General features: G+C 47.1%; 1 protein-coding gene across 1 annotated transcript; it reads left to right on the top strand.

The window, feature by feature from the left end:
* Window positions 1-1,510: 1,510 nt before the first annotated feature.
* Window positions 1,511-13,562, top strand: LOC132385698 (gastrula zinc finger protein XlCGF8.2DB-like). The gene is made up of 2 exons (XM_059957909.1): window positions 1,511-1,793; window positions 9,853-13,562. Exon 2 carries the CDS (start codon window positions 10,853-10,855, stop codon window positions 11,828-11,830), a length of 978 nt encoding a protein of 325 aa, XP_059813892.1. The 5' UTR covers window positions 1,511-1,793; window positions 9,853-10,852; the 3' UTR covers window positions 11,831-13,562.
* The last annotated feature ends 824 nt before the right edge of the window (window positions 13,563-14,386 follow it).

Below are 14,386 nucleotides of genomic sequence, written 5' to 3'. Positions count from 1 at the left end.
AAGGCTGTTTACAAGAAGGGGATGAGCGGTCCCCGTTTTCTAAGGAAGCCGAGATCCTTGAATGTGTCAGGCAGGATGCTGGAGATGTTTTACCAGTCTGTTGATGTAACTGTAGTTTTCTTTGCCGCTTTACGTAGGGGGAGCAGCATCGGTGCAAAATAAACTCATCAGAAAGGTTGGAACCATCCTTGGCCACAACCGGGGCTCTTATGAGTGAGTGGTGGAGAGGAGTGGTGTCACTAAACAAATGGTCATCCATTACGGACAATCGGGCACATCCTCTCCATGACCGACTGCACAGGCAGCGGAGCACCCTTTCGAACAGACTCACTCAGCACCGCTGTCACAAGGACCGTTACAGAAGCTCTTTCCTATCAGATGTAATAACCACATACAACAGTTCATCTGCTAACCGGCCACCCACAGCTCCAATCTGTTCATTAAATTTGCCGACAGCACCATATTGATTGGCCTAATCTCAAACAATAATGAGGTGGCCTGCAAGGAAGAAGTCATCTCTCTGACACACTGGTGTCGAGAAAACAACCTCTCCTTCAATGTCGAAAAATCAAGGGAGCTGGTTGTGGATTACAGGAGGAATGGAGACGAGCTAACCCCTAGAGACATCAGTGGATCTGGGGTTGAGAGGGCAAACAGCTTTAAGCTCCTCGGGATCCTCATCACTGAGGACCTCGCGTGGTCTGTACACACAAGATGTGCGGGGAAAAAGGCACCTCAGACGGTTGAGGAAGTTTGGTATGGGCCCCCCAAATCCCAAGAACTTTCTACAGGGGCATAATTGAGAGCATCCTGACTGGCTGCATCACTGCCTGATATGGGAACTTTACCTCCCTTAATGGAAGGGTTCTGCAGAGAGTGGTGCGGGCAGCCCTGCGCATCTGTAGTTGTGAACTTCCCATGATTCAGGAAATTTACAGAGACAGGTGTGTAAAATGGGTCCGTAGGATCATTGGGAACCTGAGTCCCGTCAATCATAATATATTCCAGATGCTACCGTCGGGGCAAAGCTGCCGCAGCGGAAAAGCCAGGACCAAGGCTCCGGGCCAGCTTCTTCCACCAGGAATCAGACTGCTTAACTCACGCTGATTTGAGTGCATTTCTATGTCACCTTGACTGTTCTGTTTATCATAAATTATTATGAATTACTATGATTGCACATTACACATTTAGACGGAGTAACAGTTTTACTCCACATGTATGTGAAGGATGTAAAAAAATAAAGCTAATTTAATACATCTTTCTGCGACAGATCATAGTTCAATACTCTCTACAATATTGTTTCATGCATTATTATTGCACATTGGTACAGTATTACTGTGTATGTTATTATTCTCTATTTTTTGTAAAGTCTTCACACTGTTAAGTCCGATTTTAAATATTGCTGCTGTAACGAAAGAATTTCCCACTCGGGATCAATAAAGTATTTATTATTATTATTCTCCAGCCCTGTATCTCTTTCACCGACTTCACCGCTCTTGACTTTACGCCTCCCCCTTTCCCGTTTTCACCTGTCACCTCACGTCGCCCCACAATCTGACTCCCGCCCTTCCTTTCCAGTCCTGAAGGGTCTCGGTCTGAAACGCCGACTGTTCACTCCTCTCCAGAGTCGCTGCCTGCCCCCCTGAGTTCCTCCAGCATTTTGTGTCTGTTGCTTTGGGTTCAGGATCTGCAGATTCTCGCCTGATAAATCATTGCGCATGCGTGGTCGTCGCCACCAATCCCGACTATCGCGCATGCGCCAAGTAGCAGAGGCTGACAACGACCGGACAAAGGTAAGAGCGGGTTCCGGCCGGGTTCTGATTCACCGGCGTCTGAAACGCGACCGAAGAACAATTACTGTGATTTCCAGCAACACTGGTGCTGCACCCCACGACGGTTCTGGTCCTCTCCCTCTCTCTCAGCCCCATGATCCGTACCCGGCCCCGGAGAGATTTCGACTCCCCGGCGTTGGTGCCGCCGCCGCTTATTTTGCGGCGCATGCGCATTCTCGGGCCTTTCGACGCGGCCAGGGAGGTTTCTCCCTCCCTCCCCCTCTCTCTCCCTCCCTCCCCCCTCTCTCCCTCCCTCCCTCTCTCACCCTCTCGCCCTCCCTCCCTCCCTCCCTCCCCCTCTCTCTCCCTCCCCCTCTCTCTCCCTCCCTCCCCCCTCCCTCCCTCTCTCACCCTCTCTCTCCCTCCCTCCCCCTCTCTCTCCCTCCCTCCCTCCCCTCTCTCTCCCTCCCTCTCGCACCCTCTCTCCCTCCCTCCCTCCCTCCCCCTCTGTCCCCCCTCCCTCCCCCCTCTCTCCCTCCCTCCCTCCCTCTCTCCCTCACTCCCTCTCTCCCTCCCTCTCTCTCCCTCCCTCCCTCCCTCTCTCTCCCTCCCTCCCACCCCCCTCTCTCCCTCCCTCCTCCTTCTCTCCCTCCCTCCCTCTCCCCCTCTCTCCCTCTCCCCCCTCTCTCTCCCTCCCTCCCTCTCCCTCCCTCCCCCTCTCTCTCCCTCCCTCCCCCCTCTCTCCCTCCCTCCCTCCCTCTCTCACCCTCTCGCCCTCCCTCCCTCCCTCCCTCCCCCTCTCTCTCCCTCCCCCTCTCTCTCCCTCCCTCCCCCCTCCCTCCCTCTCTCACCCTCTCTCTCCCTCCCTCCCCCTCTCTCTCCCTCCCTCCCTCCCCTCTCTCTCCCTCCCTCTCGCACCCTCTCTCCCTCCCTCCCTCCCTCCCCCTCTCTCCCCCCCTCCCTCCCCCCTCTCTCCCTCCCTCCCTCCCTCTCTCCCTCCCTCCCCCCTCTCTCCCTCCCTCCCTCTCCCTCCCTCTCTCTCTCTCCCTCCCTCTCTCTCCCTCCCTCCCTCTCTCACCCACTCTCTCCCACCCTCTCTCACCCTCTCTCTCCCTCTCCCCATTCCCCTCCCCCTCCCCAGCTTAATGGGGCATTACCGCCACCTTCTGCTCCGGAGTATGCGATGGACTCACATTCTAAATCCCGTCACCCAATCGCACACATACACATACCCTAACCTACACTTTATCCTCCCCATCCTGGTACCCTATTTCTGTTTATCCATCATATCCTATTAAAAAAAACCCTGTACCCCTTAAGAAAGCTAAAAATACCCTGACCTGTGTTCTCCCACCCATGCCCAGCAACCCTTTTAATGTGAATTCCTGCACCCCCAATTACCTTAGATTAATTCTCATCATCTCTGTCTGTATCCCATACTTCCTGCAACTCAGAACTACATGCTCTACTGACTCCTCTTCCTGACATTCCTCACACAGTCCTGTCTGGTGTTTCAGTGTTTGGTTTAGTGCACAGTGCCCCAGCCTTAACCTTGTCCACACAATTTCCTCTCTTCTGTATCTACTTCCTACCCTAGAACCTGCAACACTTTTATGTATTTGATATAAATGCCTCCCTTTCCCCTCCCTGTCCCATCTTTCTTGCCACATCTGGTTAATTTCTTCCCCGATTACACACTTAACCTCTGCTTTACTAATACTAATGTGCATTTCTATATTTTCTTTCTTTATTGCCCTCTTTGCCAACTCATCCACCCTTTTGTTGCCCTTTAACCCCTACATGAGCTGGAACCCATAGAAATTTAACCTGACCTCCCTGATTTGGAACTCTTGTGACTGACTGAAGGACTTCATGAAGTACATCTTGCCGGCTGTTTGAGTGAGAAGACCTTAAACTCGCTGGTACTGAAGATGAATCTGAGCATATCAATGCTTTGACTAGTTTAGATTTCTCCACCCATCACAATGCAACCAACACTGCCATCATCTCCACTGGACACACCGCTAACTTATCAGATGTTCTTCTGCTGATTGCAATTGCTTTTGCTGGTATAGCCACCCCAAACCCTGTCACTCTGGTCTCAGGTTCCTTCGCACCATCTGTATAGACCTGAGTATAATCACTATACTTTTCCATCACATAACAGTTAAATGCACTTACCAAATCAGTTTTATACTTTCCTTTCCTTTTTCCCTCTAACAAATGCCAGTCTACATCAGGCCATACCAGCTTCCATGGAGCTACAACTGGATAAACTCCTGAAGGACTTATCCTTAAATCGAACACCACATGATCTAGCAATATCATTCCCTACACGACTAAAGTTTTCCCTCTGTAACTACCCATTTAACACTCATTAAGAAGGGTGAGAATCATTGTGTCCCTGCAAATTAACCCAGTAGTTTCCCATCAATTGCGTCCTTCTCAATTCCAAAGGCATTGTTCCCATTTCTAACTGCAGGGCTGATACTGGTGATGTTTTAAAAGACCCACTGCACACTTTCAAAACCTGAGCCTGAATCACATCCAGTTTCATTATAAGAGACCTGGCTGCTGATCCATATGCTACACTTCCATAATCCAACACAGATCTTACTAAAGCCACATACATTCTCTTCAATGCTGAACAACTTGCTCCCCATTCCCTAGCAGTCAAACATCTCATCACGTTTATTACTTTTTTACAATTCTCGTCAACTTTTCTGATATGGTCTGCCCATGTTAATCGTGAATCAAATATAACTCCCAGAAATTTAAATGATCCAACCCTTTCTAATTCAATCCCATACATCCTTAACTTCTTCCCTACTTCAATTCTTTTCCTAGTGAAAAATACAGTTTGAGTTTTTTCCACTGAAAATCTACATCCCCAATCATAACCACACTCTACCAATTAATCAATTGCTCCTTGTAGTTTCCTGATTATATGCTCCGTGTTCCTGCCTCTTTTCCACAAGCCCCATCATCTGCAAACAGTGACCTACCAATATCCACTGGTATCTTTGTGAAGACATCATTGATCATGATGATGAAAAGTAACAGGCTAATCACACTACCCTGAGGTGTGCCATTTCCCACTGTGGACTGTATTGACAATTCTGATGCAATCCGAACTTGAATTTTTCTACCAAACAAAAAATCTTTAATCCAATTAAAAACTCTCCCTCCAACCCCCATCTTGTGCAGTTTAATTAATAATCCTTCCTTTCGCATCATAATGATAGGCTTTATCAATGTCAAAAAACACTGCAACTACTGATTCTTTACTTGCCTGGGCCTTTCTTATTTCAGTCTCTAAACTTATCACTGAGTCCATGGAATTCCTTCCCTTCCTAAAACCACTCTGATAACTTGCCAGCATTCCTCTCTTCTCAAGATCATATGATAACCTTTCAGTTATCATCCTTTCCATTACCTTACATATACTTGATGTTAGTGCTTTTGGCCTGTAGCTAGTGGGTTTTGACGGATCCTTGCCAGGTTTCCTTATTGGAATTACTACTGCTTCTTTCCATGCACTTGGCAATCTTCCCTCCTCCCACACTCTGTTGTAACAATGCAGTAACTTCAAGAGCGCTCCTTCTCCTAGATTTTTTAGCATAATGTAGCGTATTAGATCTTTCCCTGGGGAGGTTGGTCTCGATCTCTTTATTGCTCTCACCATTTCTGCCAAAGTAAATGGATCATCAGTTATATCATCTGTTTCTTCCCTCCTGTTTAACGCACCTGGGTATTGACTCATTGTTCTTTCCCTTCTCCTTCTCACTTCTTCAGAGAAATCTTCTGAACTGTGTATCTTTACAAATGACTTGGCCATGATCTCAGCCTTATCCCTGCTGGAGACTGCTGTTTCCTCCTCAGATATCATTACTGGATGCTCCCAATCCCTTCTATTGCCCCCCATCCTCTTAATCATTCCCCATTCCTCTCCCACAGGCGTTGTTCTTTCTATTTTGTTGCAAAAACTCCTCCAACTTGCCCTTTTAGCCTGACGTATACTTCTCACCACTGCCTGTGCCTTCTTATATTGAAGCAAATGCTGCATAATGTGGGTTCTTTTAACTAGCCTGAATGCTCTGTTTCTGTTTTTTACAGCCTGACCACATTCCTCTGCCCACCATGGCACTATTTTTCTATTCATCCTATTTTCAGTCCTGGGTATAAATCCTTCTGCTGCCATAATAATTGCTGAAGTCACCTGACTGTTTAATTCATCTATATCTCCAGAAATGTCAATCCTTGTCAATGCTTCTTCAGTTAACTTCTGGAACTTACCCCAATCTGCTTTTCCAAACACCCACTTTGGGACTACCCCACCTGGTCTTATTTCACCTCTTTCACCCACTGAACATAAAACTGGGTAGTGATCACTACCTACTGTTGAAGCAGTCCAAACGCCCCAGTTACTGATGACAGCCAAGACATAAGACACTAACGTAATATCTAATACCGACTCAGTTCTTGTTGTTATGTTTATCCTTGTTCCTCTCCCATCATTCATACACACCAAATCCCTTTCTTCCATCAAATTTTCAATTACAGTTCCATTTGAATCTGTAATCGGATCCCCCCATATTGTGGTGTGAGCATTGAAATCTGAACACCGCACTACTTTATGTCTATTTTGTCCTTGTATCCTTAGTAGGCTGTCCAAATCCAACCTTTTACATGGATTGTAGTAGTTACTTATAACCACTCCCTCCCCTCTCTCCCATATTTTCACCACTATGTATTCCTGATCGTTTCCTTTTTCCAGTACTCTATACGGTGTACCTTGCTTGATTAACATAGCACAACCTCCTCCTCCCCCTAGATTTTTATCTTTTCTTATCATTGTATACCCATGTACCACAAAGTCTAAAGCTGGTTTCAACCAAGTTTCCTGAATACACACTACATCTGATTTTACAACCATTTCCTTAATAAATTCCTTAAATTCCTGGCCATTGGCCAGTAAACTCCCTGCATTCCATTCAAAAGAATCACCATAATGAGTACTAACCAAACTATGACACGTCCTGGCTTGACTGATTAGTGAGGTTCTCCCTGACTTCTTCCCATGTCAGTCCTACTAACACTAAATGGTTTACTGCTGCCTTGACCACCAGCAGAATTTTGTCACTTTTTGACTTTACCTCTGCCGTACAATTAATGACTCCTGCAATGAATGTTACCAGAGCTTTTTTTCCCACACATAAATCCTGTCTGCATAAACTCTTTGCTGCATCTCTTGCATCCCAATTGCTCTCTGGTCATTAGGAGCATTATTCTGTTCTCTGGACATTCTTACAGCTCCTGCATAAGTGATCTTTCTTTTCACTCTTATTTCTTGAATTTTAATCTCCCGTCTCATAACCTCACACCCACTATATGCCACATTATGAGCTCCTCCACAATTACAGCATTTTGGTTGCACTCCTGTTCCGCACTTTCCATATTCATGAACATCCCCACATCTAGCACATCTCCTCTGCCTTTTACAGTTTTTAGCTATGTGTCCAAACCTTTGACAATTATAGCACCTCAATGGGTTTGGCACATATACCCTTACTGGGTAACTCATGAAACCCAGGAAAACTTTACTTGGCACTCTTGCTTCTTCAGATTCAATCAATACTGTTTCACTTTCCTTTTTCATTCCCTCCTTTGTTGTTTTCAGTCTTCGAACATTAATTACTTTCCCCCCTTTGATATTCCTCTTCAACTCTTCCATGTTTATACTCATTGGTACACCCGTGATCACTCCCTTACAACCACCATTTCATGCTCCCACCCTCCCTGTATATTCCACCTTGCATTTTCCTATCTCTTTTAGCTTGAGTGCTTTCTCAAGTTGTTCCTCATTCGCACATCTTACCAATAGATTGCCATCATTAAGGACTTTTGCAAATACTATTTCCTCTATCTTACTTGCCAGAGTTGTTGTTAGCACAAACGGGTTCATTTCCTTCATGTGTCCTTGCGCCTTCTCATTAAACCCATTTATGACAACACCTCCCCTCTCAACTTGTTCATCTTCCTTACTTTCAGAACTCTCTCCACTGTCATTTCTTATTCTTTTATTCCCTTTGTCTTGGTTTTCATTCATCCATCCCCTCACTATCTCCTTATTCCTTTTTGTTTCTCCCTTCACAATAATCCATTTCTCCCCAGCTGCCTACCTCTGCTCCCAAATCCCTATCCCACTCCTTCTCCACTCTCTTTCCCTCAGCCCCTCCTCTCACCTTGTCTGCCTTTACCAGACCCAGGCAACCCGCTCCCAGCAATTCCCACTCCTTCCCCACTCTCTTTCCCTCAGCCCCTCCTCTCACCTTGTCTGCCTTTACCAGACCCAGGCAACCCGCTCCCAGCAATTCCCACTCCTTCCCCACTCTCTTACCCTCAACAAGTTCCAAACCACATTCACACATGCACCACCACCTTCCAACCTCTCAGCCCAGCCCACAACCAACCCAACAACACCGGGAGGTTTCTCTTCGTGAGGGTTTCTGGGTAAAGAGGCAGCCATGGGCAATAGTACCGGTGTTGTTCCGTACATTCGAAGGAAGTGCGAGCGGATGTATCTCCTGAACGTTGCCGTGCTCCACTATGTAAATCCGAGGATTATGAACTCCGAACGAAAATATAGTTCCTAGTTAAGCTCGGTTGAAGAGTTTACCTTCCAGTCAGTGAAAATGTCAATTAGTGCTGTACGGAAATAAAACCTTCCATCGGATTTAGTTCTCTCTGGGTCAATAACGATATGAAACACCTTTGCCTCGATGACAAGTGACTTCTGGCTTTCAGATCACAAAGGTGCCGCACTCCAATGAGAATAACCACTGCCCTCCACTATATATTCATTGGCATTGCCATCGATGGGTTCATCACTGTCAATCAGCAGATGGGGGGGGGGCGATCCAAGTAATTAGTAAATCTCCAGCATCGTACATGCAGTAACACGTGATCTTTGTAGTATTGTGGAACATGACCAGAACTTGAAATAATCCCGAAGGAGAGAGACAAATTGGGCCAAGTCACAGGTTGATTGAAGTCAGAAACAGCCCATTCTCATAAAGACAGGGATATAGTCAGATAATTTGATGGTCAGTCAGAATGTCTGATCCGAGCCTTGTTAGAGGATGAGTGCTTATGGAAACATGGAAATCTACAATATAATACACAGTGTGCCGTCCATGTAACCTGTTCCAGAAACTGCCTCCTATTTTCCAACTGCATTGCACTCTGTGTATTCTAAGCTCCATGAAGTTATCTGAATCTCTCAAAAGACTGCATAGTATCTGTCTGTACTGTCATCGCTGACTGTGTATTCCATACACCTGCTACTCTGTGTGAGAAACCTATCTATGACATTCCAATCGACCAAGCACCTTAAAACAATGCCCCTTGTGTTTGCCAATTCAGCCCCAGGAAAAAGCCTCTGGCTGTCCACACGATCAATGCCTCTCATCATCTTTTACACCTCTATCAGGTCACCTCTCATCCTCCTTCGCTACAAAGTTCACTCAACCTATTGTCATAAGGCATGTTCTCCAATCCATGCAACATCCTTGTAAATCTCCTCTGCTCTCTTTCTATAGTATCCACATCCTTCCTGTAATGAGGAAACTGAACAGAATACTCGAAGTGGGGTGTAAATCAGGTCTTGTACAGCTGCAACATTACCTCACCACTCGTGAATTCAGTTCCATGCTTGATGAAGGCCTTATTAACAACAATGACAATCAGCGCTGCGCCTTTAATTGTAAAATTGACATGGACCCCAATATCTCGCTGATCCTCCACACTGCCAAGAGTCCTAACATAATATTGTATTCTGTCTTCAAATCAGGTTGGATAGATTTTGGCATAGTAGGTGAATTAAGGGTTATGGGGAAAATGCAGGTAGGTGGAGATGCCCATCGCCAGATCAGGCATGTCCTTATTAAATGTTGGAGCAGGCTCGACGGGCTGGACGGCCGACTCCTGCTCCTATTTCTTATGTTCTCACCACAGACTATAATCTCTCCTGAAATACTCTCCTTCTCCCATTGATGTCTTTTGCAAATATTTTTTACAGGTTTGAAATGGCAGAACACTTGCGCATGGGAATCTCAAACACAACAACACATCAGTTTTGCTGAATGACTGGATATTTAAGGAGTGACCAAATATTTTCTTTGCAACACCAACACCTCTGTTGTCGATCCACGGAGATGAAGAATTATCTCATAACATCTGGTAATGTATTCTGTCACTGAAATCAAGCATTCTGTTGTAACTCAGTGAAATCCACATGAACCGGGGTGCTGAGAACACACCAGCATTTGTTCACTGGAGATCAGTTCTTCTACTGCATTGATTGTAGAAGGGATTCAAACATCTGACTGTCTGAATTGCAGAGAATTGATCGCAGTGAGATATCATTCTCCTTCTCTCAGTGTGGGAAGGGATTCACTCACAGCCTACCCACAGACACGCCAGTGAGTTCACAGTGGGGAGAGGCCGTTCACCTGCTCTGTGTGAGGGAGGGGATTCACTCACAGCCTACCCACAGACACGCCAGTGAGTTCACAGTGAGGAGAGGCCATTCACCTGCTCTGTGTGAGGGAGGGGATTCACTCACAGCCTACCCACAGACACGCCAGTGAGTTCACAGTGGGGAGAGGCCATTCACCTGCTCTGTGTGAGGGAGGGGATTCACTCACAGCCTACCCACAGACACGCCAGTGAGTTCACAGTGGGGAGAGGCCATTCACCTGCTCAGTGTGAGGGAGGGAAACTACCCAGTCATCCAGCCTGAAGATACATCAGGAAGTTCACACCACAGTGAGATGCTCCACCTGTTCTGACAGCAGGAAGCAATTCATTCTGTCGTCGGTGCTAAATATACATCTGAAAATTCCCCAGTGAGAAGACAGTAACCTGTTTACATGGTGGGAAGGTATTCACACACTAAACCATGCCACAGTGACACCAGCAAGTTCATAACGGGGAGAGGCCAATCACCTGCTCTGTGTGCGAAAGGATTCACTGAATCATCTCAACTGAATGAACACCAGTGAGTTCACACTGAAAAGATGTCGTTCACCTGCTTAGACTGTGGGAAGGGATTCACTCGTTCATCCACACTACAGAGACACCAGCGAGTTCACACCGGGGAGAGGCCATTCACTTGCTCTGAATGTGGGAAGGGATTCAGTGACTCATCCAAACTTGTGAGACACTACCGAGTTCACACTGGGGAGAGGCCGTTCACTTGCTCTGAATGTGGGAAAGGATTTGCTCGGTCATCTCAACTGACTGAACATCAGCGAGTTCACACTGGGGAGAAACCGTTCAGCTGCTTTCAATGTGGCAAGGGGTTCACCCAGTCATCTCATCTGAAAGTACATCAGCGAATTCACACTGGGGAGAAACCGTTCAGCTGCTCTGAATGTGGGAAGGGATTCGCTGATTCATTCTCCCTTGTGAAGCACTGCCGAATTCACACTGGGGAGAAGCCATTCACGTGCTGTGAATGTGGGAAGGGATTCACTGACTCATCCCACCTTGTGAAGCACTGCCGAATTCACACTGGGGAGAAGCCATTCACATGCTCTGAATGTGGGAAGGGATTCACTCAGTCGTCTCATCTGAATGTACATCAGCGAATTCACACTGGGGAGAAACCGTTCAGCTGCTCTGAATGTGGGAAGGGATTCGCTGATTCATACACCCTTGTGAAGCACAACCGAATTCACACAGGGGAGAAGCCATTCACATGCTGTGAATGTGGGAAGGGATTCACTGCCTCATCCCACCTTGTGAAGCACTGCCGAATTCACACTGGGGAGAAGCCGTTCACGTGCTGTGAATGTGGGAAGGGGTTCACTGCATCATCCAACCTGGTGAGGCATAGCCGAATTCACACTGGGGAGAAACCGTTCACCTGCTTAGATTGTGGAAAGGGATTCACTCGGTCATCAGGCTTGAAAGTCCATCAGCGAGTTCACACTGGGCGATGCCAGTCACCTGTTCTGATTGTGGGAATGAATTCGCTCAGATATCTCAACTGACTGAACATCAACTGCTCAGACTGTGGGAAGGCATTCACACACTGATCCACACTGCAGAGACAGAGGTGGGTTCACACTGTGGGGAGGGTGGTCACCTGCTCAGAGTGTGGGAAGACATTCACACACTGATCCACACTGCAGAGACAGTGGTGGGTTCACACTGTGGTGAGGGTGGTCACCTGCTCAGACTGTGGGAAGGCATTCACACACTGGTCCACACTGCAGAGACAGTGGTGGGTTCACACTGTGGTGAGGGTGGTCACCTGTTCTGACTGGGATGGGTTTCAATCAGTCATTCATCCTTGTGTCACCGTATCAAGCTTTGACCCAACGTGAATCTGAGAGATCATAAGCTTCAGAGGACGTAATTCACTCAGGTTCACCAATGGAGTATTAAAGGCAGTGGTTCAGGCCAGGTTATTTTTGAGCTTTCAGCGGTGGCCACTCCACAGTCAGGATGGATTATCAAGAAAACCTTCATTAGCTGGAGCAAATGGAGCTGTCACTGTTGGAGTGGACAGAGTTGGAGCGGAGACTTTGAGGCTTTAATTTTTTGAGGTTTCAGTGGGGAGAGCAGTCAGTCAGAGAAGGCAAAATCATGATGGATGTAGAATTTTTTTTGCCCCTTCTTTACATTTTCTCAGTTGAAACAGTGGAGATGACAGGCAGGGTGGTGGAAAGCTGCTTTCTGGGATGTGGGAAGGCAGAGGACCCTGCTGTGTCCCTGATAACTACACCTGTGAGAAAGGCATCCAGCTTCAGCTCCGAACAATCCACATTATGGAGTTGCAGCTGGAACTGGATGAACTCCAGATCATCCAGGAGGCTGAAGGGGTGATAGGTAGGACATTTGAGAGGTATTTGCACCCAAGGTGCACGGCACAGGAAACTGGGTGACAGTGAGGAAGAAACTGCACTCTCTGTTTCCCCCTGTGCCCATCCCTTTGAACAACACAGGTATCACTTTAGGTACAGTCGGGGATGGTGGGATGACCTGGCAAAGAAAAGTCACAGCAATAGGGTCTCTGGCACTGAGCATGGCTCTGAGACTGAGAAGGGAAGGGAGGAGAAGAGGCGAGCTGTGTTGATACGTGGCTTGTTAGCTCAGGGAACTGACAGGATGTTCTGTAGGTGAGTGTTGAGCATTCCTCAGGAGGGTGAACAGTGAAGGTCGTGGTCCATGTGGGTAACAATGATATGGGCTGGTAGAGTAACAAGGTTAAGTTAAGGGAGTTCAGGGAGTGAGGTGCTAATTGAAAGGACAGCTCCTCCAGGCCTGTGATCTCAGGACTGCTGTCCGTGTGATGTGGCAGGGATCAGAAGATTATACAGTTTAACATGTGGCTAAAGAGTTGGTGCAGGAGGGAGGGGATAAGATTTTTGGATCATTTGAGCTTGTGAGGATTGCTGTGTACAGAGGAGTGAGAGTGTGTAGGTAGGGACAGCACATCACTAACGGAATGTGACTGGGCACACAGGTCTCTCTGTCTCTCTCACAAACACATCAGTGGAGTGGGGAGGGAGGGGAGTGAGAAGGGGAAGGGGAATGAGGAGGATGGAGTTCGGACTCCTTCACAAAGTCCCACACTCACCCAACCCTCCCCTCTGGAATTGGTCCCATTCCCTCCCCAAGATTGGGGGTGAGCATTGAGTCACCTTGCCAACAAGAAAAGGAATTGTTCGATAACATCTGCTTAACACATTTTGATAATAAATTTACATTGAACTTGAACATTGAAATGTACTGTTGGTAAAACATGTACTGATGGGAAATGGTCTCAGTGAAGGACCGAGAGTGGAAAACGAACCGGTGTTCAGCCCCACTGCTCCGTGCCAGACAAGAGCCCCTAAATGAGTCTGCCCGTGTGTCTTTTATTTCCCTTCTCAACCCCATTCCCTGCCCTCTCCCCATGACCTTTGATGCCTTTACTGATCAAGCACTGATCAACCTCTGCTTTAAATAATCACTTGGCAACTGTGCCGTCAGTGGCAATAAATTCCACAGGCCCCTCATCTACCTAAATGCATGCTGTCTGGTATTAGGTATTTTGACCCGAAGATTTAAAATGGCAGCTATATACTCTATCTATATCTCTTTTAATCTTATCAAGCCGTGTCAGGGCACCCTGAGCCTCCTCCACGTCAGAGAAGCAGCCCAAGTTTGTCCGAACTCTCCTTACACAGTAGCTCATGCCTCTAATCCAGACAACATCCTGGTGAACCTCTTCTGCAAACTCTCTAAATGCTTGATCTCTGCTATTGGACATCTTGACGCAGAAGGTTAAAAGTGGCAGCTCTCTACTCTGTCTATACCTCTGGTAATCTGATCAAGCTCTCTCAGCTCACCCTGAGCCGCCTCCACACCAGAGAAAACAGCCCAAGTTTGTCCGAACTCTCCTTACACAGCAGCTCATGTCTCTAATCCAGACAACATCCTGGTGAACCTCTTCATTGCTGTCCTAAACCCAGCGGAGTAATAGGCTTTAAGTAAATAAATGGTGGGTTGTTAATTAATAAGAGTGTCAAAGGTGACGGGGCAAAGGCAGCAGAATGGGG

The sequence above is a fragment of the Hypanus sabinus genome, assembly GCF_030144855.1.
Source record: "Hypanus sabinus isolate sHypSab1 chromosome X2 unlocalized genomic scaffold, sHypSab1.hap1 SUPER_X2_unloc_1, whole genome shotgun sequence".
Classification (NCBI taxonomy): domain Eukaryota; kingdom Metazoa; phylum Chordata; class Chondrichthyes; order Myliobatiformes; family Dasyatidae; genus Hypanus; species Hypanus sabinus.
The sequence above is the reverse complement of the archived record's forward strand: the minus strand, read 5'-3'. Positions and strand labels throughout refer to the sequence as shown.

Bases quoted from the DNA above. Each gene is read 5' to 3' on its own strand.
- LOC132385698 (XM_059957909.1), top strand. From the start codon at position 10,853: ATGTCGTTCACCTGCTTAGACTGTGGGAAGGGATTCACTCGTTCATCC.